Raw genomic sequence first — 27,115 nt, forward strand, 5'->3', positions numbered from 1 at the left:
AACTAGTAGCTGAAACAGTTCTGGGCAGGAAAAAGGCCCTTCATATGGAAAAATCCCCCTACACTTAATGCTAACAAGTTTGAAGCATTTTAATAAACTTCTGAGCCATTTATTTTGCTTTACATGTTTAACATAATCTCTTTGCTTTTACACTAAATTTGATTTCATTTTTATTTTTAAATACTTTGAGGAATTTGTACATTGCTCTGGATTCTATGCAATGGGAAGTGTTACAGAAATAATTTTAAACATTGATAGCTGGTATGTGTTTATTACTAAATACATAAATTGCAATTGGTTTCACCAGGGAATACATGGATTTCATGATTTTGCCTTTCCTGTTAACAAATTAAATGTCATGGTAGGCCTATGTAGTGTAATGCAAAATGAAATTATGCAAATGTAGAATAGAATAGTTCTCTAATGAATTTCACAAAATTCACAAGCAGGCAGGCAGGCAGGCAGGCTTCCTGCTTATTAAAAATTTGTTCCAGGCACAACCACTTCTTACTTACTATCTGATTGGATGATCAAAAGAAACTAAAAATAATTCCCCAAGTCTTCATTTGCACAGCTAGATAGGTTTAAACTTGGCATAAACCTTTTAGAGTTAAGATGAAATCATATAATTAGCTATTCTCTAAAATCTGTATACGTCTTCATGTCTGTTAACACCATTGTAACTTTTACTGTCTGGGTAAACGTGAATAATTATATTGGCATTTACAATGTACTATATTTTAAACTGCAGCACAGTTTCTTTTATTGTTTTATTGATTTGTTTTATAGCAGGTCATTTTACTGAATTGTTTTATTGAATATTGTTTGTTGTACTTCAGTGCATTGCTTTGGGTCAGAAAGAAAGGCAGCATAAAAGTATAGCTCACAAAGCATTTTCTTCAGAGTGACTATTCTACTTGCTGTTGGGCCAAAAAGACAGATTAGGGATGGTGGAAGCAATATTCCACCTCAATGATGATAGAAAAGATGTTACCATAAAGGGAATCTGTTTGATCATTTTATATATAGCTTCAGTATGATCATGCCGAAGATTAAATTCCTTAGTTTTAATATCTAAAATTCGGATTAAAAATGTATGCATATCAGCTACAAATACTGAGCAGTTAAAAAAAAAAGTCTTCTGCATTTTTTTGCTGTTATCTGATAGTTATCTGGATTTGTGGAGCCCAGATCTGGTAGATTTAATGCATACAATCATTCCTTGGTGTCTATCATTATAGCAAAGCAGAACAACTATTAACATTCAGATTTTAAATTTCTTGATTGGTTTATAATAGTAGCATATTATATTACATATTTGTAGACCGTTTACTTGTAAGATGAAACAGATCTTATAAAACTCTCTGTGCCAAAGGAAGCATTAATATATCACAAGAAATTTCATTTGCATTAATATCTGAATTACCACTTAAAAACATCTCAAGCCTCATCACAAGATAATAGCATTTTATTGGCAGTGGAAAAATGCTTCAGAAATTTATTGAAAGAAAGCAATAAATAATACTGTGATAAAAATAGTTCAAAGTACTTAGACTGTACATAATTTGTTACATTATTCAAAGTACATATAAGGTTAATAGAAAAAATAGTAACAATGAATTCAAGTTGTACAATTTAAAAAGAGCCAAAACCAATAACAGAAAAAAGACATGCCATGTATATTATTGCATAATAAATAATGCACCATGATCTGAATCTCCTCCTTGCTGGCTTCGTAAGATGCTATTTAAAAATGAATGATGCATTTTCTACTTATACTGTTTGCAATGACTAAAACTATTAACAACTAAAAAGTCTGTCTGGATTTTAAAACAAGCTTATAAATATATCTAAAAGATGACATAAGAAAAGTAAGGCCTTTTTAATAGTTGCACTACCACATGCCTCCATGTGTTATGCTCTTAGCATCTTTGTCATTAGGCAGCAGTGCATCATGATTGGTCCATTAAAAGAACTGCATCAATATCTTTTCACAAACATTTTCACATCAAAATACAGAAAGGGAGCACTCTGTGTTGCCTGTCAAGTACTCTTAGTAGCTATTCTTGTTTAACAGAAAATATTTCCATTTATGGCTTGCTTATGCTCAATCAATGAACATAGACTGTACAAATACAGCCACAAAAAGTAGTTATAAATGACCTTGTTAGGTCTCATATGTTTCATAATGTTCTAGAAATTCCCACATTTATGAATGTAAAGCAAATTATACTAAACAAAAGCCTTAAATAAGAATACACACTAAATAATCAAATATTAAGTTTAAAAGGTACAGTTTCTAACGGAAATGGAATCAGGTACCATGCCTGCTTTGTTAATAAACATATGTCTCTCTGAAAAAAAAAAAGGAATTATTTTAATTTTTAGAGCTAGCTAGCATTTTTCAAACGGCAATATATATATACTGCTTGGTGTCATGATGTCTTTACAAAGATTGTAAAAAAATTTCACCTTCACTTTATTAAACTCATTACTGGTAATTACAATAACTGCATAATTTACAATAAAGCCCTATATTACTTATAGGGACGGATACATACAAGCATTACAGTACATTCAGATGAAAATACTAAAATTAACATAAAATAATAACTTGATTGACAGACAATTCTAATAGAAAATTAAGTAACAATGGGACACACATACACCCACATAAGTATAAGAAACATTTAATCTAAAATACTTTTTATAGTACTCACAAATTCACTCGCTAATTAAAAACTCTGTAATAAAATATTTCAAAGTGTTCATTTAACAAGTATTAACAGTTTAAAGATTTCAGCTGTTTCCAAAATATGGTCATTGACTTCAAAATGGTTCAGCTCATCTGTAGAAATAGTGGGGATAAACTGAAAGTAAAATGAACATTAATTTCAAAACATTAGAAACTGCAATCAGTATAATGAAACAAGGAAAAGCAAGTATGAAAGAAAATAACCTTCATCTACCACATTTCAATCAAAAAAGAGGAATAAAAAGCTCCCACAATCTGATTACTTGCCATAGGACCAAATTTAATCCCACACCCATTCCCATGATAACTAGCAATATGAAAGACTTCACTTAGGTCTGACAACACTTACAAGCTACAGGAATGGTTATACATTATATTCTCTACGTTTAGGATGATCAGAGCATACTCCATGGAAATTTGACAATTCATTGCTTGGATTAGAATACTTTCATAACAAAAGCATATACAATATAACTATGTATGTGGCTACTTTCCTATACTTGCTACATCTACCAAAATATATTTAGAAGTAGCAAGTATAGTATATTTAGCTGCACCAAAAAGATGTTTTATTTACTGAATCTGATCTACTTAAGATAATATTTCTCTAACACAGAATTTTTAATAAACAATGCAATTTATAGCCCATATATATTTGCTGTAATTTACATATAAATCAGGTTTGCTCTGAGAATGACAAACCCATTTCTAATTCATGGAGTACGAGAAGCTTCCTTTGAAGGGGTCAGAGCAATAATTTCTATTCTTTTCTCTTCTTTCTGCTGCAGGTCCCCTAACTCCTTCACTGGAGTAGTTATTCAGAATACTTTGGGAAAGAAGAAGTTGGTGAAAGCCACCACCTCAACTTTTCTCTTTCAAGAGTTAAATTTGCAAATGCAGTTACATTAAGTATAACGTAAGCTGGTTATGTTGCACAAAATATGAGTAAGCAAAATATTTAATTTTCTTAGGGCAGGCCTAGACAAGGCTGGGCAAGAAGGGATATGATGAGGTAAAAGGTTTGGATTTATTTTCTGTAGCACCAGAGGATAAGACAAGAACCAAGGAGTATGGAAACTTTAGACAGAGAGATTCAACCTTGAAATAAGGAGGCATTTCCTGACTGTGAGAACTATTAAGCTATGGAATGGCTTGCCTCCTTAGTCATGAATCTTTTAGCACTGAGGTTTTCAAGAAAAGATTGGACAGCCATTTTTGTGAGATGGACTGCCAAGGTCCCTTTCGATCTTACGATTCTATGTCAGGATTACTGGTTCATGTAATCAGCAAACTGATTTATAAATTCGTAACTTGGAATATTATACAATGAATTTCAGTTGCCCTAATCTTCAATATGCCACAGTCATTGGAGTAAAACTTCGAATAAAATAAATGCATATTGTTCATCAGTTTGTCACTTTTACTTACCAATGAAAGTCTTTAACATGAATAAGTTCTTATTGTAGCAGAATCCAATCTTTGTGTTGCTGATACATTGCCTATTTCAACAACAATCAAGAAGACATGCAGAATATAGCATGCAGTTAGTATTACACAAGAAAGTTACAAAAGGTTAACTATGAAGCATTCCTGGTTATGTTTTTGCTTTTCCAAGCTTCAGTATATATTTGAAATCACTTCATAAAGAGCTCATAAATTTTGAACATACTGAATGCATGATTATTAAATGGGTTTTACTGACTGAGCTATACATCATCCCCATTCATCTGAGCAGGCTAAAATAATTTAGTTTCTCATCACAGTGTAAAGAGCTAAAGCTAAAAGGCAGAACACATGGTTTTGTATATGATCCTGGAAATCTCCAGGCTGGGAAAGACTCCTGTTTGAAATCTTGTAGTTTTAGTACAAGATAGCACAGTATTTATTTTTTATATATAAAATATTTTTATATGTAAAAAATAAAGCTTACAATTCTGATCCTAGTAGACAAAAGCTGGAGACAGGTAGTTAAAAGTCCAAATTACCAGGCAGATTTTGTAGCCCCCTCACCAACCAATAGAGATTTAATCACTGCCTGCAAAAAGCAGTCTCTAGGATGTTAACAACACATTGAATAAGATATGTATTACAGGTTTTAAATCATTTACTATTCATTTTTGTTTCATACAGACTTTTTTGTCTTCAGAATTCTTTGATTTCTTTAGTATTAGAAAACTTGAACTTGAGAACAGTATCAATATGTGCGTATAATCTTTTTTTAATACTTTGCCCTGATGAACTGGACATTAGGTTCTATAGAAAATAATTAAATATATTTTGAAATTGTCACTCTTTAAAAATTAATGATTGACTGATAGGTAAAACTTTTTTATTTGGGGCTGAATGACTTCAGGTAGTTGGGAAAAAATGAAAACAACTGCAAATTATCAAGATGGGAATCAAAAAGCAAGATAATAAAAGTAAAATAAAGATGACCAAAATAGGGCTATCACTAAGAGGAAAATTATAGATCTGATTTTTAAAATAACATTTTAACATGCTGCTGAATGCTAGGAACAAGTGGTCCATAATTTTCTCCCATTTGCGTTATTACAATCTGCTCTCTGTTGGCCTGTCCTTGCATATAATTCAAAAGCTGCAGTTAGTGTAGAGTGCAGTATAACAAGGTTGTTATCCAGAAGAGGCCATATAATACTGGTCTTACAAGAATTGCACTGAGTACTTTTATTTTGCTGGTTGGAGTTCAAGGCTGCTGTAATATTGATTAAGGCCCTTCATAATTTAGACTGGTATCTGAAGGATATGCACCTGTCCAAATTTTGAGGACCATCCTCAGCACCTTAAAGGTGTGAAGAGTGTTGTGCTAGAAGGGCTTTTCTTTGTCATGGCTCCCAGCTGAACAACCCTATCTCTGGACACTGATATCTTCCTTTCAGTGTCAGATGACATTGCCTTTTACTCTCTCATTGAAGATATAGTGTCTACAGACTGACTATGCCAGTAATAATAATTTTTTTTAAATTACTTCTCTGTACAATAATCCTCCATTTAGGAAAGTTTAATGATGGTTCAAAGTTATGATGGACTTGGAAAAAATGAGTTACAACCCATCCATGAAATTAGGACTGTCGCACCACCTCCCTGGTCATGTGATCACAATTTGGTGCTTAACAACCAGATCACATTTACATCAATTGCAGTATCTTGGGATCACGTGATCGTGATTTGCAACCTTCCCAGCCAACTTCAAAATCAATTGGCGAATCTGAATTCACTTAACAACTGCGTGATCTGCTTAATGACAACAGTTAAAATGGTTGTAAAATTGGATCTGATCATGTGATGATTATCTTGACCATCACATCACTTAGCTATCAAAATTCCAGTGCCAACTGTGGTCATAAGTCAAGGACTGCTTGTACCATATTATCTTGCTCTTTAATACATGACACAAGGCATTTTGAATAATAATGGACTATAAATACTTTCAATAAATAAATACCAAATTATATTTTAACATTTCCCTGAAAAGATACATTGAAATCATCTTAATTCAGCAGTAAGCTGATAAACATTTCCATTTTTTATACTTTTTCTTTTGTAAAAGGGATTTGTAAATGATAGAAGATTTCATTAAACAGAATACATGGATTAATACTAATGGAGCACAAAGTACAAATACCACAATCATTCACTGAGAAATTAAAGCAATCCAGTAAGTCATGCAGAGTGAGTTTTCTACACAAAACAAATATTTTTCAGTTCACTTACAAATTAATTTAGAAATAGATACCATGCTTAAATAATTTAATATTTTACCATCAATCTGCATCTTCTTTGGTTGCATAGAAGGTGAAGACATTGAAGTGGTAACTCTAAAATTTGCAGGGAGGGTCTCTGCTGATCCAGCAGCTAAACCCCTTATGTCCTTTGGTCTGAACTTCTTTCTCCATGAAGGTGCACGTCTAAAGCTTTTATCATCATCCTGTCAAATTAACAAGCAGGATGAAAAGATCATACTAGAAAATGAACAAGACACTACAAAATTTCTGTACTTGTAATACATTACGGATGATTATGACAGGTACTGTAGCTGTATCCTTGAAATATACATTTACATTTTACTGGCCTTTTTACAAGAATTTACGGTCAGATTTTTTTTTTTTCAAATCCTAATAATATTCCTCTTTCTTTTTATAAAGATAATTTATTGCCATATATCTTAGTACTTAAAGTGAATCATTTTTTCCTTATCTAGTCTCATAAACAGTAACAAAAAATAGAATTACCAGTTCGTATGGTAAGTAAGTTTTCTGCTTTTTGCTACCAAACTTGATCTCTATGGGTGGTATACCAGCACTTACATTCTCATAGAAGGGATAATGAAGTGTTCTGCATCTGCTTCTTTTAAAAGTTATGGGATCAACAATCATGATGTTGATGTTGTGATTGATTTTATCTGCATAACTTGTTACTGCAATTAATTGAGATTTCTACTCAGATTCCTCAACCTTTGTAAATAGCTTAACTAAGGAAGATGTGGGCATTAGGGTGGGAAAAAAAATACAAAGTAAATTTTGCTACCAGGATTGTCACAGATTTGAAGTTTGAAGAAGAATTTTACTTGGATCTTCATATCCATTTCTATTTTATACCACTTGCGTGTCTTTTTTTCCCAGTGGACTCACTTTCTTAGAATATTATAGGACTGATACAGTTTTATGGCTGAATCCAAAGCATGACCCCAGATTTTGATCAGCTGGTGTTTAGTCAAAACAGCATGAGATATACAGTATGAAATCTTGAGAAACTACTACTGCTTTTCTTCTTCTCAAAAAATCTGCTGAGAATTGGAATCTGTTTGTAGCTAATGAAATGTACATTTGAATGCATTTATAGAAAGAACAGAACAATGAAAAATCTTGAAGATAAAGTGATACTGAACATGTAGTGAAGAAAGCACATTATATAAAACGTTCTTTAAAATTAAGGAAACAAGTTATCTGAATTATTTTTGATCACAATGAGTCATTTTGCCTGAATTAGTAGGTACTATTAATTCTGGGCGCTATAATAGCAGAAAGAACAAAGATGGACCATTAGTTATATGAAAACCTTTTTACCGGTAGTATGTCTTTCTGCAGTGAATAGGGTGTCACATACTTCAAAATCTTTCTGTAAAGAAAGATTTGATGCAGATTATTTTGGCTGCCCATATAAATAATAATACGCTGATAGACTCATAAAATTAAACTTACCTCTTCAAACTTTCTGTCCGTACCCATCACAAGAAGATTATTAAATTCCCTCTCCAAAACAGCACGAGCCTAAATTAAAAATAATCACAAAACTTAAAAATATTTCAAACATTTGTGCTACACTTTGAGAATTTAGATTTACAAAATTTATATAATTTAAATAATGTCCAAACAAAATAGTATTTTTCCAGATTTATATCATTTTTCAAATACTTAAAAGAATATCATATAAAAAGGCAAGACTTGTTTTCTCCCTTTTCAGAATGCCAAACTTAGAATAATCGGTTTAAATTGCAGACTGGAAAAATACTTAATAATTACTGTTGACAAGTGCGACTAATTAGCCGAAAGTTGGTAAGCTTCCCTTCACTGGATAGAAGCAGAAATTAGCCAGCCATCTAACTAGATCAGGAGTATCAAACTTGCATGTCATGGCGGCATCATGTGATGTATCTGGACTTTTTTCCCCTTCCCTAAACTGGGCAGGGGTGGACGCATCTGACCATGAGTTTGACACCCCTGAACTAGATTATTTAGTTGGGGTTTCTGCATTGAGCAGGTATTGACCATGATAACCCAAATGTCTGCTTGCAACTCTATGATTTACAACTACTTACATATTTACAACTATGATTTAAAACTATTACCACCAGTGAATCTGCTTTGCTTCCTGACTGTCATAGCTCTCACATAAAACACAACAACAAAAGTAAAGTTCAGGCATGTCAGATTTTAGTATGAAGTCTTCTTTAAATAGTTAATTTAAAAAATTCTCATTCATAAATCTTATAAAGTTCCAAGTGTGCCTTATGAATAAAAACATACCCCATCAAGTGATGTTATTATAATTACCTGTGTATTCTGAGTGGGTATTTGTAAAGAAAGAGCTAATGCATTGTGATCAAAAGTTTCATCTAAGGCCAGAAGTGCACCATGAACTCCACTTTCTATAAGGTTATTTGCATATTCTTTAAGGCCAATTGATACCACCCAGTGAATCATCCTGTCATTGCTCCAAACAAGGACATCTATATGAGGAAAAATAAATATTTAAGTCATAAAATAATCAATCATGTGTACTTGCCAAAGATTAAAGGATGAGTAGACATTTCTATACTATTCAATAATACAAGATTCAGTGGAATCTCTAGCTGCCTTCACTGATTTCCCCTTCTGGTACCTCCCATATTGTTGCAGAAACTTTCCTGAACCCCCAAAGCAAATCTGCAGAAGCACATAGAGTTATAGATGGAAGAGATGGCAAAACTAGTTCTTCTCTTTCTTCCAGTGGAACAATCTTAATACGTTTTACCAGTAATCTGAACAAAAGCCCAACAGTTACAAGGGGGGTGGGGTAGAGAATGGATAGATGGGTTATTGTTGTACTGAATATCAAAGTTCAGAAAAAATAGTTTTACACATTTGGACTTTGTGCTCATATGGTATACAATTTATTTGACAGAATATTTTCATATTAACCACAATTTGTAGTTCAAATAGAAGTGAAAGTACTTAAGGAATGAATTCACTTAAATGTTTTGGCATTAGTACATTATAATTATTTTATATTTCACCAGTATTTCTTATAAGTAAGTAAGTAATAAGTAAGTATTTCTTACTTGCATTTTAACAATAGATGACAAAAAGTTATAATTGATACATTCTCCAAGTTTTATTAACTGCACTACAATACTGCTAATACAGTTTTTTGTAGACTAAATTTTTTAAAGAGTTCAGTTTATGCTCATTTTACATATATCATGGTTCATCAATCATGCTAAGCTTGTTTAGGCTTAGCATAATGTGTGAAGCCAGCTATTGTGGATTATTATTATTATGCGCAGAAATAAAATCCTAGCTTTGTAGACTACATGAATGAAGCCATTAAATAAAGCATAAGGGAAGGGAAGGATATTTAATAGATAGGAATTCCATGGACATATTAATCCCCTTTCTGGCTCTACACCTGAGCTGCATTTGATTGCACCAGAAAAAGCTTTCTGAAAACTGGCAGAGTTGTGGAAGACAAGTTTCGTTGTTCAGGATGTATTATACACCATTAATAAGCCTGAATTACTTTATAGTTTATTGTCTCAATCTGCTTAACATAAACATCTTAAGAACAAAGATATTATATACTGGTTAAAAAAATTGAACATAAGATCAATAAGAAGCTAGGCATCTTATGTTAATTCTGCATAAAACCTAAGAAGCATCTTTGAGAATATTTACAACTATACAGTCTTTTAGTCAATAGAAAACAATTGAATTAAGATAACTTATTATTTATTATATTTATCACATATATTTCCTATCCTTTTTTATTAATGACTCAGGGGGCATACTGTACCTATTGCTACCCCCAAAACAACCATCCTGTGAAATAAGTTGGACACTAAAACAAGGACTAGTCCAGGGTCACTCAACAAGTTTGTATGCCTAAGAAAAGATTAGAATTCAGTCTCCTGTTCTCTAGTGTAGTGCCTTAACTGCTATGCTAAACTGGTTTGGTGGTAAAGTTTGAACATTTAATAAATTATTAACAGTATCAAAGCCAAAGAAGCAAAAGTCTACCTTTAATTTCATTCAGGCTTCCTTCTCTTCTTCTTTCAAGTTCTTTCCGGTCATAATTTAATCTTCGGAGACACATAATGCCACACTGGAAGCTATTTCTTTAAGTGTTTTAAAAAAAAGAGAGATTAAGCACTGTGATTGAAATGTTTATTATTAATTACTATTTTAAATATATTTACCTGTGAAAACTGTCTACCATTTTAAGTTGACCACGAAGATCTTTTTTAGTTAAATGATCCAGCATTCTAGCATCAACAAGGCATTCCATAAAATAACTGCGATACTGAGGAAGCCCCAAACTAGGAAGCCATTCATTGCCAATCCATTCGTGGTTCATATCACCATAGGCTAAAGTCTACAAAAAATACAGCAAAGGGTTATTTGAAATAAGGAACTTTTATATATAAATCGGGGACTGAATCCAGCATTTTTCTCTACTATAATAGGAACTGCTGTAAGCAGAGTCTTGTTTTTCTGACAGAATAAAAATGTTAACGGTTCTAGTTTTTAATCCCTTAGAGCTCCTAGCATACTGGTAGTTAAAGAAGCAATCTCCGAAGCATATTTTTAAATGATATATGGGATTGGAGGGTAAAACTGAAAAAGATTGCTTCCCCTCTGTTCACCTAGAAGCTTCAACAGATCAAAAATATTTGCAAAAGAGTTCTGCTACATTTACCAAAAGTCAATACAGAAAGTTTCATTTGTGGCAAAATTCATACCTTAAAATTTAAATCTACCTCACACTACTTTTATTATCTGGTGTTCACTAAAAAACAGATGAAGTATACATAGGAGATGAATCTCCATCTATATCCTCCGAGATCATATCAAACAGGAGTAATTCTCTAATATGCATCCATTCCTGCCTAGAAATATACATTAGCTTTTCCCATTTCATATATTTACCACCTACTATTAAAAAATAAGTAGAAGCTATTATTAAAAGAAGCCTAACATCTTCTGATTCTGGAAATTCTAACTATTTATATAATCTCAACTCCCAGTTTTAAGAATGCATGTTGATTTATTTATTCAATTTCTCAATCAATGACTCTGGGCAGCTTACAATTCAATTCAATTTTATAATTTTTGCAGATTTAAAAAAAAAAAACACCTGTCAGTTAAACATCAGGAGGTAGAATGTCTCACTGCGAGACAATTCTGCATTGCTTACAAGGTTAAACATTAAAGCCATAAAAATTTACATATATATTTAAAAATTTAAATTTATTGTTTTTAATATGGTAAATCAACCAGAGTCACCTTGCAGAGAGATGGGCAACAAACAAATTTAATAAATAAATAAATGTCAATTTCTAAAGTCTCTTAATATTTCAAAAATTATTCTGAATATGAATATTTAAATAAGTATTCTGAAGAAAAACTGATTGATGTACTTCTGTTAAATATATAAATAAGCACTGAAAATTAGATTTTATGATTTAATAAATTTTAGCTAAAGTTTAAACATGTAAAAGAAAAGTCTCCAACCTGAGCCCAGCTTCTTTCCTCATCTTCCTGACGTTAGGTAATTAGAAAAAGTAAAAGGACATACAGATGTTAGTATTTATAAGTTTAGTAATTTAAGTAAACACAAGGTAATGACCACAATCCAGGGGGCAAAGGAACTAAATAACCATGTAAATCCTTATAAAATTATTCTCAATAGAAATTTTATCGCTGCATATTTTACTAAGTGTACTTATCTATCCCCAAACAGTAAATATTTTTGAGTGTAAAATTATTCTCCTGGATTGTGGTCATATTTCAATAGTGAAAAAAGCAACATGCTATTTCAAGATAAAAGAACCATGCATCCAAAATTGTGCATATATGCATCTCTCTTAATATATTTATACCTTCAGGAAAATTGAAAAACCACATACTGCTTTATTTTTCCACACAAGAAGTAATCTCTATATAAAAACTCAAGGAAAAATTTAAGTAGTGGCATCTCATACAAAATTAATGTATTGATCTTCTTTGAAATAACGGTATAGACAGGCAAATGTTCTATTCTCCCTTCACCTACACAATGATCTTGGTGGAAAAACATTTTACAGCATGGCTGATAAGTGGGTTAGTTATTAAAATCAATCATAATCAGGAATCTAGTTATATTAAAATTTCTATTTTTCCAGATGTACATGATTCAAGCAATCAAGAAGTAGGAACACTTCCACAACTAACCGTTTGTGGTGTAGATGTAAGATTTTCCATTTCTTCATGCGTTACCCAGACATTTCCTGTAGTCTAAAATGACCCCATAGTGAACCAATCACATCCAATGAAAGGAAAGCAGTAACAAAGAGGAAAGGTTGCAGAATATGTAAGCAACAGGTGTGTTTAAGGAGCAGGCATGGGCAAAAGCAAGTTTTAAGACAATTAAGTATAAGCTCATGTGAAAAGCAAGCCCCACAGGTAATACATTTATCTCTATTACATAACGAAACTATATTTAAATATAATTGTAATAAATACAATTGCTATATTAGATTTCCAGACATGATATTTACACTGAGTATTTCAATTAGATTTTGGAGAATGCTTCAGTTGCTTCTAAGTTATTTGCCACAAACATCTATTTTTTCATCCGGAAAAATAAGATACAGTACTTTAGCAGTTCTTATGCACATTCATCTCACATTTTCTAGTTTATCGTAATATTCTAACAACAAAACTGTGATTTGTAATCCTGGATTTAAGAACAAGTACAAACCACATTTTACTACTGGTAGTAGAACACAAACAGAACGTATTTCATTACAAATCAGAAAGTAAGTATAACATGCAAGTTCAAGATTTAATTATGTACCAGTAAGCCATTATTTGACACTTTACATTAATCACCCCAGAGAAATGACAAGTTGGCTTTTAAGATCCAATTATTCTTTAATTGATTGTCATCCAATTTTCTTTCAAATCAGTCTTTATCCATAGTTATTTTCATAAGAAGAACAGTCATCTTGAATCCTGTCATCCAAATATTTTTAAATTACAGTTCGCAAAATATCCAGTTAGTCTAACTATTAGCAATGTTAGCTGGGAAATGAGGAAATTGTAGTCCAACAGTTTTGGAAGAAATATGATTAGGGAAAGCTATGCTAGCCCTTACTTGCTGGAAGGGAGATGCATATACGCAGCCAGAATAAATACCAATTCAGATCTGGATGCATATCCACATTACAGTTTTCATCTACTTCCCATTGAATTTGCTGATGCTAACCACACAGTGATCATTACAAGTAAAATGAAATTAAAATATACTGGACAAAAATACTAGAATAAATGCACTATGAAATGTATCTAATTGAAATTTACCAATGGTGGCCCTTGCTTACTAGAATATTACTTGGATAAAATGGTAGTACTATTTGCTTTATCAAAGTACCCATATGTAAAGTATTTGGCATGGTAAAGTATTTGCCATCTGATTTTGGCACACGTCTTACATGAGCAGGAAAGGGACTTTCAATTTCCTAAGAAAGCTTGTTAAATTTATCTCTCTTTTTTCTATCCTGCATATCTCATCCTGCATCATTGTAGAAAGCTACTGATCCTCAGGAACAGATTTGTGGCAAAAAAGGTGAATACATGACAGAAAAACTACAGTAGGCATAGTTCCACTGAATCCAATCTCTTCTGGATTCAGGTCAGTAGAAATTTAAAGCTAAGGTCCATAACCACTACTTGGTCTCAGTAGCCAAAAGTAAACTTCATTCCTTCACTGTATTATCATGTTTTTTAAAATAAACCTCTCTTCCCTGCAACATATCCTAAACATTGTAGTAAGACAAACCAGGCTGCAATCCTTTCTTTAGAACTAAGTTGGAAGACTGTCTACTACTTCACTTTCAAAGTACTTCAGTGGCCTTGCTCACCAGAGAAATTGTATGTCAGCTTTTAAATTATAAGTAGCTTAAGAAAAAACTAACAAGTTATTACAGACTTATTTAAGCAGTTTATTTCTTATCATTTTCTTCTTAATGTTCTCACAACGCCTCTATTTTTTTCTCTCAAGAGCATTTTCTTATTCAAGAGAATAGCTTATGCCCATAACAAATGTGAACGGGTAGAAAGTCTGATTTTCTCATCAATCTCTTTATGTCATTGTCCAAGTTCTCTTACCGTTCTTGATGTAGGAGGAGCCGATGGACTTGTTAGTGACATAATTTCTTGTATGGCAAGTCTCAGTTTTAACCTATGTAAAGGATTACTGATTCCAATTTCACGCTGTATTTCAGTATCAGATAAGGCTGACATTATAGCACCACTTTTCACATTTGCACGGCAAGCAGCCACATACCAAGCTGGCATCCCAACCCACAACTGAAAAATTAAAAAAAAAAAAATTACAATAAGGTACATAATTACTTTAACGTTGCAAATTAAAGGCATTATTATACTGAATTGAAAACATTTCTTACCTCTAGCCAGACAACCACCGTGGGGCCATCCCACTGAGCAAAAGGCAGACCCTGCCTCCGAGCTTCTTCAAGAAGTTCATGCCTAAGAAAATCAGCAACGTATATTAATATATTTGCTTCACTACTGCCCTCTATAATCTTTCTTCTTTCATTAAATTTATTACACATCATTGGAAGCTGCAAATTACATCCCGCCCCCAATTGAGTAGAACTGTAACATCTGTCCCTTTAAAAGTCAAATAAGTCATGAAGGAGAAGTTTCCAACCTAAGTTTCCTTAATATATTGGAACTTACTTTTTCTGCAGTTTTCTATTCTTTTCTGCTTGTCCTCCAAGTTTTCCAAGCCCCAAACCATCCTGAGCTGAACTTTCTGCTTCTAATGCACTAACTGTAAGAAACAGGAATTGCAGTGAGAAGTATCTTCTCCAATGTTTTTGAATTAGTGTTCAAAACATACAAAGGGGAATGGCACATCTCTATCATTATGTCTGCTGTCCAGCAATCAATGCATTGCTATCCTAATTATTTAATGACTTTAAATTCATATTATTAATGAATTTAATTCATATGTTAACTATTGATGCTACATACATTGTTGGGGGAATTCAAATAATTAAATTCAAATACATAATTCATTTTTGGAATACTTAATGAAATGTAGCCCTTGAAACTAAAGTAATTGCACCCTCCTAAAGATCTGGCATGACCACTTGAAAGGTCTTCCCTAATTATCTTTGCAAATATGTGCAAATATAGAAGACACTTTGCTGGGAGTATTGCTTATGTGAGAGGTCCCGTGAATTATAGCAGCTCAAGTGTCGAGCCTCGGTTGGGTCTCGCCATCACTAGGGAGGACGACGAGGAGGGGGCAAGCTGTTGGACTCTCCGGGGGCGTGTCATCAGCTGTTTGAGAAGTCTTTACCACCCGCACACAAAACGAAGCAAACTCTTTCATCGGAGATGGGGGGGGCATGGTGTTTGCAGATGACGCTGCCTTGTGCTGTAACAGAGGCGCGCTCCTCCTACAGGCCAGCTTGAGGAAGGAGGGATGATGTTGACTGTTTGATTGTTAATTGATTTATTGTGCTCCTCCTTCAGGCCAGCTAGGGGAAGGAGGGGTGATTGCCACTTGATTTATTGCTGTGTATATAAAAGGCGCTACACTGCGATTGCGTGTAGCGCTAACTTTAAACCTTGTTTCCGGCTTGTGCCTTTCTCCTGCCTGTGTTTGCTGTGCTGAACCTAATTAAAGGATTGCAACTGCTTTATTCCGTTCTGGTGTTGGCTTGTTTCCAGTGCAGTTGGGTGGACTGGCCGAGATCAAGTATAAAATGTTTATGAACATTCAGACCATAAAAGATCTGTACCCAAACTAACATCACAAAAATTAGTACTTTCACACAAAATCATATAGTTAGTAACTGCCTTTGATCCATGGCTTTGGTACATATCTGAGAAACAGCCTTTATAATTATCAGTATCAATAGGAGAGTTAACAGTATTATTTACGTTAGGTTCTGCTAATTTGAATAATGTAGACTCTACAAGACAACAGTCTTGCTACAAATAGATTATTATTTTTTACTTCACATATTACAAATAAGTACTTTGTGTAATAGTAATCCTAGCATTTATTCAACTTTATATTTTGGGTTAGTAATATACCAACCTTGTCCCAAGAGCTCTTTATTCATCTGTCCAGATCGACCTTTTTCTTTCTTACCAAACAGGCGGCCAATTGACGATTTGATCCCCTTCTTTTTAGGAGCTTTGTGGAGGGAATCTTGACTGCTATTACTGCTACTGGGATTGCTTACTTGTCCATCTTGAGAGCCTGTGGAACTGTAGAATAGAAATTATTAAGCCATTTCTAAGTATTCGTTACCCATGCCTACTCTGATCCAGGATCATTCAGCTAATAAATAATAAATACAAATATATTTAAATGACACAGTACACATTCAGCCTAATGGTTTGAGTGCAAAGGAAATACAAATGAAGACCATATGTTTTTAATTAATTTAATTAATTAATTGATTTTAAAATAAATTGACTTGATGTTTATTAAAAACAAAATAGGATTTTTTAAAAGAAAATTTCCACATAAGTTTGAAAGCACTCAGTTATAACATCGCCTGAACTTCTACCATTTTTATCATTTTTATAATCCAATAGAAACATATAAATAGAGAATCCATCTATATAAATAACTATAATTACTACTGTGGATTCTTCCAGTTAATTGTATTTTAAATAGTTATGGGAAATTATTTATTTCTGGTTTATCTTGTTATTCCACTGCAGTTTACTACTGTTATTATTAAAACATTTCTAAACTGTTTTGGTGCTAACAAAGACCCCTCATTAATTTATAATATAATCAAACCCAATCTATTTATTAAAATGCTATTAAATAGAATTATATTAACACAAAAAAACCCAGAAAAGCTGCAAAGTGTCAACTTCAGTATGTGAATTAAGCAAAAATTAAGAAAATCAGATGGAATAAGATTACTAGCAAAGCAAGAGTACTATAACCACTTTCAGATACCATTTCCATAATCAAAATACTTCCAGATATGGTTCTAAAATTATCCTCTTCTGTTTTTGAACTGGTAAAGCCATCAAAATGGGAAGTTAACACAAAAGGAAGCAGTGTTGCAATTATTCAATCCCAAAGCTGCTTAAAGTCTTAGGTGATAAATTTAAATGTTTTATTAAGAATCCATTTAGATCTTATGATTAATTTTAAATAAACAAAAACGCTCCAAGTCAGCACCCAATTGAATGGGATTTTTCTCCTAGTACTGTGCTTAGCATTGCAGCTTTAGTCTGATATCTGAAAGTCATGGAAATTATGAAATTTGCCACAAATAAAAAGCACATGTTTTCCATCTTATCAAAGAATGTGCGGACAAAACATTATGTTAATACAGAAAAGGGAAGAGCAGCGATACTGGGAATGAGAGGGTACAATGCCTCAAAAAATATCTCAAATATTCTAGAAGACAAACTGCCAACGAAATAAAGGCCTGCACAAATGGGCAAGAGATAAAAAAAGACCAGTGATAAAGAGAACATTTAGAAAACAGGAAGCAGTGCAAACTGGTCTTTGGAAGCCAAAGGAATAAATGATATAATCATACAAAGTTGTTTTTAATACAGATCTCTATCTTTATTCAAAACACTTACTTTCGAACATCTCTTATATCTTCTTGGCTCATTGTATGCAAAGCTCCTTTATAAGATTTATCCAAATGCAGTGATCGAGGTGAGGCTGGCGGTGAGGTCTCACATTTTATTGTAGCCTTGTCATCTCTAATTTCTTCTCTAGAAACTGGAGACTAAGAAAGAATGCAACTTAAGTATGTCTTGTATCTTAAATTGTGAAAACAGACCAGTAGCAAATTTTAACTATTACAAATTTCTTTGTCTTAGAAATTGCCCTTTCCATACGTGATTAGATAAATTATCTGACTCAACAAAGCTATATATAAATAAGACATGTTTATATATTTTTTATCATAAGTAGGCATGATAATGCACAAGGAACAATCTATCTTGCAACTGATCTATATACATTTGAAATTGCTTTTAGAAGATCTGAAGTGACTTCCTGAAATTAATAGGTAGAATTCAAAAGAGTGTTTTACCACATTTCTTTTTCTTAAAACTTTCCATAAGATAGAAATTTAGAGATTTGAAGTAAGGCCTTTTTAAGTAAATAATGTTGAAATGTGTATACTGTTTTTTCACCATTGAGTGCATCACTATTACATTTATTTTTAATCTTTCAGGAATTCAAGTGATCTGAAGGTTTCTGAAGATAAAAGACAAGATATTTTCAAGAGAGTATATAATAAGAAGGGATACAAAATTAGATCCCATGTTTCTACAGCCAGTTCGCCCAAAGAAATCAGAAAAAGAAGAGTTAAAGTGAAATGTACTATAATATGAAATTCAGACCTTCCACTACCCAATTATTCTCTAGATTGAATTCAAACATAGCTACATGTAAAAGTCAAAATGATTTCCATTTCATTTTAGTAATACTTACTGAAATCTGATTTGGATAATCAGAGGTTAGATAACATGATGCTGCCATTGCTCTTTTAAAGAAATCTAAAGCAGAGAAATGGGATGTACGAAAATCCTTACTCTACATATAGGGTTTCAGCCTACAATGTACCTTTTAAATTATTTTATTCTTTGAAGAGCAAGAGCATATAAGTACACTACCCAGTTTCTCTCTCTGCTTTTGAATGAAGAAAAACTTAGTGGAATGTATGTATCTGGAGAATAAGCAAACAGCAAAAATGGACATATAGAAATAATTCACATAATATTCCTACAGTAGTCATATTGATCAAGGCATTTCACACACACACACTGCATGCAAACAATTGCATAATACTAGATTCAACATAAGTCTCCTGTTGAAGGTTTACCTTTCTATGGTGTTTCCTTAAATCACTAGGCTGACAGATGCATGCAAAGAAGAGAAAGTAAAATAAAGCAGATTGGTAGATAATTTTAATTTAAAAAGAATTAACATAACCTTCTACCATTACCATTATTCTACCATTAAAGTGAGGTAAAATATCTAGTTAGCTTTTTGATTAAATCATTATACTAATCAGAAAATACCCGAGTCCTAAAAGCATGGCTATAGTTTGTAGGATTTTCCCCCCATTCCAGACAGATTAAATATAATCAATCTTGGAGGTCAGTCTTAAGGGCTAGTAAACAATAGAAAGAATTCTTTAACTGGAGGAGCACAATTATATTTTTATCATAAAAGCACTTGGATCCTTAATAACTAAACATTTCAATGAAAATACATTTTTATAAGTATGAGGATTCTTGGGGATCTTGTAAGAATAAAGACTGAAGCAAAGATACTGTTCTAGTTGTTATACAAGAGAAGCAACAGCTATAAAGTTTCCATTAAATCAACCTTAACACTTGGTAACTTCGCAGACACATTTAAATCAATGGGAAAGTGATTCCTTATTGCTTTCCAAGATCCCAATCTAATCTATTTTCCTGGTATTCTGGAGGCCTTCCATTTAAATACAGGTAGACCTCGAGTTATAAGAGTTTATTTAGTGACCGCTCAAAATTACAACGCCATTGAAAAAAGTGACTTATGACTTATTTTCACTTACAACCGTTGCTGCATCCCCATGGTCATGCAATCAAAATTCAGATGCTTGGCAACTGATTCATATTTATGACTGCTACATATCCTGGGTTCATGTAATTACCTTTTGAGATCTTTTGAAAAGCGAAGTCAACTGGGAATGCCAAATTCACTTAACTGTGTTAGTAACTTAAAACTGCAGTGATTCACTCAAAAACTACGGCCAGATTGTAAAATGGGGAAAAACTCACTTAACAACTCTCTCGCTTACTAACTGAATTCTTAGGCTTAATTGTGGTGGTTAAGTCAAGGACTGCTTATACTAACTAGGTCCAACCTAATTTAGCTTAGTCAAGAGGGAAAAAGAATTTAGGACAAGTTGCATTTTGCAAAACATAGCTAAATCTACAATTCAGAACTTGATGAGGCCATTTAAGTTGCTAAATTCCATCACTCCCTACCTGTAGAGCTCAATTCTTAAAAGATTATTATAAATTATAAATAAAAGATTATTATAAATAATTATAAATAATTATTTTTTTAAAAAACAAAACCCCAAATATATTGTAGAAAAGCTGCTAGTAATATCAAAGAAAATAAACCAGATTTCATTAGATATAATTTGCTACCAGTTCTAAACATAAGCTAAATCTCAGGTTAAAGTCCTATCAATATTTCATAATGAAAAAATATTTGCCTTTCATAATCAAGACACAGAGGCAGTTCAAACGGCCATAACCTGACTCATAAACTGACAGGGTGGATTTGATTTAAATCGAGTTGATTTAAATCACAATTTAAATCATGATTTAAATCACTAGTAAAAAGGCTTGATTTAAATCAACTCAATTTAAATCATAATTTTTAAAGAGCAACTGTCATCTCTGCTACTCCTTTGACCCACTGTTGACTCCTCGATAGTCCCAGTGTTGCAGAATATACAGCCTCATGCTACATAACTAAGCTCCATTTCATGCTGAATAAACTAAATTATTTATGTATCTTACATAGAAAACTATCTTACGATAGATTTTTTACCCCAAAAGTTTTTTATTAAAATAAATTCGATAAAAATAAAAAAAAAATCCGATTTAAATTTTAAAAAATCTGGGTTTTTTTTTATTTTTTTTAAAAAATCATTGATTTTTATCCACCCTGTAAACTGATATGTCTCTGTGTATGTACAATCAGGTTTTAATTTGTGCACATAATTTCTTTGCTCTTTTGCATAAAATATGATTAAAGAAGTTAGTGTTAAGGTTACTAACTTCATAACTACTTTCTTGTAAGACAGGAAATCATGGCTAGGGGATTTGCTGTTTTTTATTTATCGCTAAGGGATTAAATCAAGGAGTTCCATTCATAAACAGTGCCATAATCACCATGTAAAATGGAGAAAATACTAGAGATGTATTTTCTTACAGAGGGGAGAAAAGAGAAAAGATGAAACAGGAAATACTTACTAATGTCATAATTCCTAGTCTGTCCACTTCTCGAGCAGGACTGTGTGGCATTCTTCGAGGAGTAGAAATCCCACTACCAGGTGGAGAGGAGCCAGAAAGATTTCCACTAGGAAAGGGAGGTGGGATAGAGTTCATTGATCGAAATCGACCAGGATTGTCTAAACTCCCACCATCAACACGACTTTCTATCTCCTCTGCTCTTTGCTCAGTGTTTTCCTTTTCTTCTTGGATCAGTCTAAAGAATTAAGAAATGATGCAATTCATTTAACCCAAGCAACACTGCAACCAGCAAGTACAACAGTTGGCATATGTAGAAATGTATCTACATCCCAATGGCAAATTTGGGAAAGGATACACATTTAAACTCCAGGCAGAACAAAAGTAAATAACTACAATCTACATGCTGAATTTGTTTATCAATATCTGTTATATTACTTTAAGTATACTTTCATGTAATATGAAATTATTGAATTGCATGATTAATCTTAGGATCTGTGTAGAATTGCTTGATACAGTTGCAGGAATAAAATAGCAACATAAATTTCAAATAAAGACCACTGAAATTATTCCATTCTGTACAAACTTCAGTCCATTGGAGTTAGATGGCCAATAAATTTAAAAATATAAATACAATTATCAATTATCAATTAAGATAAAAAATAATTTATAATTAAACTGACTTAGTAAAAATACACCTTAGCAAGTATTTTTCTTAAAGTTTCACTGACAATTACAATTAGTTGGGATAAATAAGTTGTGGTATCTCTTTATATATGCTGTATTACAAATCATAATGAAACCTAACCAACTAATATCCTGTTTCTTAACAACACATCACTGAAAAAATGCTTATTCAGATTCAGATTCTTACAATAAGAGCAGTTAAGGTTACCCTGACCCTAACCTTATTTTGGGGGAAATGAAAAACATGTTAAAAACTTTGCTTGCTAATTCTACCCAACAGAAAATAAGTTGCTTTACAGAGATCACTGCCTTGATCTTCCTGTTTTTTCAGTATGCTAGGTATAATGAATTGGTAAGCAGAAAACCAAAAAAAAAAGTTATTAATAGCTAAGACTCATCTCATCGATTTCAACCCATAAAATATTAATTTAGTTTGTATATTTCTGATAAAAGTCATGGCGTAGGCTGGGTTACCTGAGAGGGACATCCCCCCACCCTTCAATTACATTTGCCCACCCCATCACATCTGGCAAAGAGGACATGCTGTAGTCATGTCTTGTCAGTGAACTGCATTTCACAAGTTCCAGGAGACAAGCCTTCTTTGACATAGCAACTCTCTTCTGGAATCCCCCTCGCCTCAATAGAATGGGGTTTCAATATTTTTAGTTGCACCTACAAGTCAAACCAATGAAAAGAAGCCAGACTTCTAATTTTATGTGAATAAAAGGCCATTAGTGAATTTTAAATGTAACACTGGAAAACAATGACAAAAATAAATCCTGTACCTAATTTCTTTATTGATGGCATCCAATTGCTCTTGAAGCATCATGGCTAAGGTCTGGGCATCTGCCTGACCACTAGGTGACAAGAGGTCAACTGAGCTGAATATAGTTTCTCTGTCCTCTTCGCCATCTGAGATATCAGCATCACTCTCAAAAGCTTGTGCAACATTTGCCAACACACTTGCTTGTTGTGCACGTTCCCAATCTTGCTCATTAAGAGTCTGAACCTGTTTAATATACATGATTACAGCTGTAACTTTTAAGTATCTCTTCCATTTAAAAAAAATATAAAGTGCGTATAACTTCACTTACATGCTGCAGAAATCAATCACAACAGCAGTATTTAGAATGCAGTAAAAGCAAAACAAACATTATTAGATTATATTCACGGGACATACTTTATGATCAAAACCCAAGATATTAAATATATAAATACAACATTACAAAGTAACAATAAAGAAGACTTATTTAAAAACTTCTGTATATGTAGTTTTTAATAAAAGAAAAAAATATATACAGATTAATAGCAAAGGATTCTAGAGTATCTTTGTTTAACAGAAAATAAATCATGTACAAGTGGAAACTGTCCTTTGATTCCCGTTTGGTTTCTCCTGCTAAGAAATACTTAGTGTGTCAACTATTGCTCCAATCCTGGTTTTTTTTCTCCTTTATCAGGCAGAATTCATAGGACAACACAAGCCTTATTTTATAACCCAGGCTTGTAAAGAAGGAACAAAATAGGATTAGATGATTTACTCAATAAACTACACATGCAACTTAAGTCTTGATAAACCAGGATCCATTAGAATCCCAGTTTATGTGAACATAGCATACAGGCTGGATCCAGATTTCCTGATCAAATTTCACTTAAGAGCAACAGAAATGGGGGACAATTTTAGTAATTCTTTCAATGCTTTTTATGAGACTTGAAAATAGGTTGGTCTTTCAAAATAATGTGGGAGGTGCTGTGGAGGGAACGGGGAATTTGCAAGTATTAACCCTTTTCTATCATCTAGCAGGAGCAAGGCTGGGTCTGACTCTATTCCACAAAGGGAAATAGTTTTAAGTTGTGAAATAGTAAGTCTAGATCTAGTCCCTATGCAACTGCTTTTTGATGCACTGATGAAGCTGTTGGATTAGTACCTGGGAGATTAGATTCAAGTCTACCCACAGTCATGGAAGCTCACTGGGTGATTTTGGGCCAATCACTATATGTCTCAGCCCAACCTATCATACTGGGCTGTTCTTGTGGAATAACAGTAGGAGAGAGTGCTATGTAAGCTGCCTTGAGCTCCTGGAGAAAAAGCAGGATATAAATGAAAGAATCAAAATAGCAGATGGAGGAGAACCATCGTAAACTAAAATTCTCTGTTTCTAGTTTCCCAGTAAGCAATGTTGAAATCAACTGTCTTATCTGTTTAATGCTACATATAAAGTGCCAATCAAACATTTAAAACAAGCTGCCCAACTCTGGGGGCTGAGTGCAGAAATCTATGAAAGGTTATCAAGCAAACATTCCACATAAATCTTATTTATTTATTTTGCATACTTAGTACAATGCATTCTGAGTTATTGAAGTATTGTAAGTACCGTGTTTCCCTGAAAATAAGACCCTATCTTATATTTTTTTGAATCCTGAAATAAGAGCTTGGCCTTATTGCTATATGTTCAAAAGCCCGATTGGGCTTATTATCAAGGGATGTCTTATTTTGGGGGAAACAGGGTAAGGAATAGCCGTACTTAGTTCATGAACTGATCTATGAATGTAAACATACACATGGATTGAACTCTGCACAATTTTGCTTTTGCTAAGGTTACATTTTTGCAATTGATATTTCTATCTGCCTCCTGCATCAAGACTTGCTCATAACAGCTGCTTCAAATGCGTGTTTTTAAATACAGAATCTGAAATACGTAGTTCTCAATCATATAGCAAAACAAGCTACATGGAATGTTATTTACTTTAAAATAAAGATATTTCAGGGTAAACACACTTCCCCAATATAAAACAATAAAAGCAACAATAGTACAGCCCAAGCCACCTATACATAATGGTATCAGCAGAGTTTTAGACCAAATAAAAAGCCGACAAAATCTTTAAAGACTTATATCAATAAACTGAACCAGTTTAGTCTAATGGTTAATGCAATAGACTAGGAGCAGGGAAACCTAGTCCTGCTTTAGGCAAAGAAACCAACTGAGTGATTCTGAGCCAGTCACTTTCTCTCAGCCCTAGGAAGACAACAAAGGCAAATCATTTTTGAAAACATTACCTAGAAAACAGCATGGATTTCTCCATGTATTTGATAGGGGTCAAGACTGACTTGAAGTTAAATTAATAAATAAGTATTTTTAAAATGGTGCACTAGCTTAAGCTATTTTCAAAATTAATTGCTTAAATTCCAGCTTACCCTTGAAGGTTCATCTCGCAGAGCTGCTAAGCGTCCTTTTTGTGGACGTCTTAGAACTGAGGTGCTGTAGGAATCTGTCTGATTGTCTGCTATAACTGAAGGTGCCAGTGGATATCTAAAATCTGGTACGCTACCTAAATGTGGCCCTCTGAAATGAAAACAGATGCACATTTAGCATTAATAATTACTGTCCTAAAGTTAGTTGTTGACAGTGAAATGAATTAATTTAACACATCTTGAATTTAGAACTATTTTCACTAATAATTATACCTATGATGAAGGGTAGGGGCTCTGATCCTCAACTGGTCACTTTCAGCTCTTATTGCTTCAATGTTTACTACCAACTGATCCTGTAGAAAACAAAGATTATTCACATAACTTAATATTATAGGTGCATACTTTTTTAAACATGTCCAAATATTTTAGATAATTCTAAATTGTAAATTGAATGCCTTTTGAATTAAAATTAAAATATATTGTGTTATCATCCAAATACTCTTCATTCTTTCATTACTGCTAGTATAGCTATGAATAATTTACTGATTCATCAAACATAGGTTTTGAAAAAAGATTAGTGAAGCAAAACACTTAAGATCCACAATCAGCTACAATTTTGATATCATTTTTTTAAAAAAACCTTAAGAGTTACAAACCAAAAAGAATTCACAATTTGTGCATAATTTTAATGGGTTAATTATGTTTGGGCTACTACATTATCCTTGGCATTAAGCCCTTAAAATTATGGAAAGTGAAATATTATTGCTAGTGCAAAATGACTGCAACAAAAAGGCATAATATATTAAACTTCATAAGTGTCTCATTTTTATTTTTGCTTTCATTACAACTTAAGACAATATTTTTATTTTCATTTTACCTTTTCATTTTGAAGCTCCTCCACTTGTTTCTTGGTATTTTCAATTTCACGGAGAAGGGAATTCTAGTATTAAATTTAATGCAAAAGTTCATTAATACAAAGAGCTGTTAAGATTTGGGTCTACATTTTTTTTAAAAAAAACTTTTTACTATTTTATTTTTTTGATTATAAAATACTTAATTCTGCTATTTGTTTTAGTTGATATATATACTCATTGCACCCTTTCTGCTAAACAAGGCCCTATGCTTTCTACTTATTTAAAAATAATATTATTTATTTCTTGATCCCGAGATCCTAAGTTTCAGGATAGGAAGATGCATAATAGTTAATTCAGTGCATTGTATAAGTAGATATAATTGCTCTTTGTTGCCTATGAGAAAGGCGAGATTGTAGCACTAGATTGTCCTCACTTTTATCTATTAACAGCTATGGATAGATGGATATAGACAGACAGAACTTTGCATGTTTATAGTTTTTACAAATGTTTTATCAATTTATCCAGCATCCACTGCACTTGAAGCAATATTTATTCATATTTAAAATTACTTTATCTTCCAGAGCTGCCATTCTTTCTTTAAGGTGAAGCTGAAGTCTCTCATTAGATTCAGATAAAAGTTTATCAACTGTATCAGATAAACGTTTATTATGTTCTTCATTCATCTTCTCTCTTTGCCGAGCCTAAATAAGAGGAATAGGAGGAAAGGGCAATAAAAAATAAATAACAAGAATGAGAACGACTATCTTTTGCATACTTAATATATAAACTGTCTCAACCCTGG

The 27,115-nt window shown here is 32.8% G+C and overlaps 1 protein-coding gene across 11 annotated transcripts in view; it reads right to left on the reverse strand.

Annotated features, from left to right (window-relative positions):
* Positions 1–1,450: 1,450 nt before the first annotated feature.
* Positions 1,451–27,115, reverse strand: part of PPFIA1 (PPFI scaffold protein A1) — a 50,725-nt gene continuing 25,060 nt past the window's right edge. The window contains exons 11-31 of one of the 11 annotated variants that reach the window (XM_087877463.1): positions 26,883–27,014; positions 26,337–26,399; positions 25,733–25,812; positions 25,463–25,610; positions 23,055–23,278; positions 21,586–21,820; positions 19,428–19,457; positions 18,172–18,323; positions 16,649–16,821; positions 15,274–15,367; positions 14,979–15,060; positions 14,680–14,880; positions 12,742–12,804; positions 12,043–12,069; positions 10,728–10,903; positions 10,549–10,646; positions 8,827–9,002; positions 7,975–8,043; positions 6,536–6,701; positions 4,184–4,254; positions 1,451–2,870 (exon numbers count right to left, since the gene is read on the reverse strand). In XM_087877463.1, coding sequence (XP_087733589.1) covers positions 4,196–4,254; positions 6,536–6,701; positions 7,975–8,043; positions 8,827–9,002; positions 10,549–10,646; positions 10,728–10,903; positions 12,043–12,069; positions 12,742–12,804; positions 14,680–14,880; positions 14,979–15,060; positions 15,274–15,367; positions 16,649–16,821; positions 18,172–18,323; positions 19,428–19,457; positions 21,586–21,820; positions 23,055–23,278; positions 25,463–25,610; positions 25,733–25,812; positions 26,337–26,399; positions 26,883–27,014 — 2,448 coding nt within the window. In that variant the 3' untranslated portion in view covers positions 1,451–2,870; positions 4,184–4,195. The remainder of the gene's footprint in view (positions 2,871–4,183; positions 4,255–6,535; positions 6,702–7,974; positions 8,044–8,826; positions 9,003–10,548; positions 10,647–10,727; positions 10,904–12,042; positions 12,070–12,741; positions 12,805–14,679; positions 14,881–14,978; positions 15,061–15,273; positions 15,368–16,648; positions 16,822–18,171; positions 18,324–19,427; positions 19,458–21,585; positions 21,821–23,054; positions 23,279–25,462; positions 25,611–25,732; positions 25,813–26,336; positions 26,400–26,882; positions 27,015–27,115) is intronic. The other 10 variants (XM_034417309.3, XM_060687625.2, XM_087877475.1 and 7 more) reach the window with 10 other exon arrangements.

Source organism: Pantherophis guttatus, chromosome 1 (assembly GCF_059756535.1).
Source record: "Pantherophis guttatus breed Tessera chromosome 1, ASM5975653v1, whole genome shotgun sequence".
NCBI classification, from domain to species: domain Eukaryota; kingdom Metazoa; phylum Chordata; class Lepidosauria; order Squamata; family Colubridae; genus Pantherophis; species Pantherophis guttatus.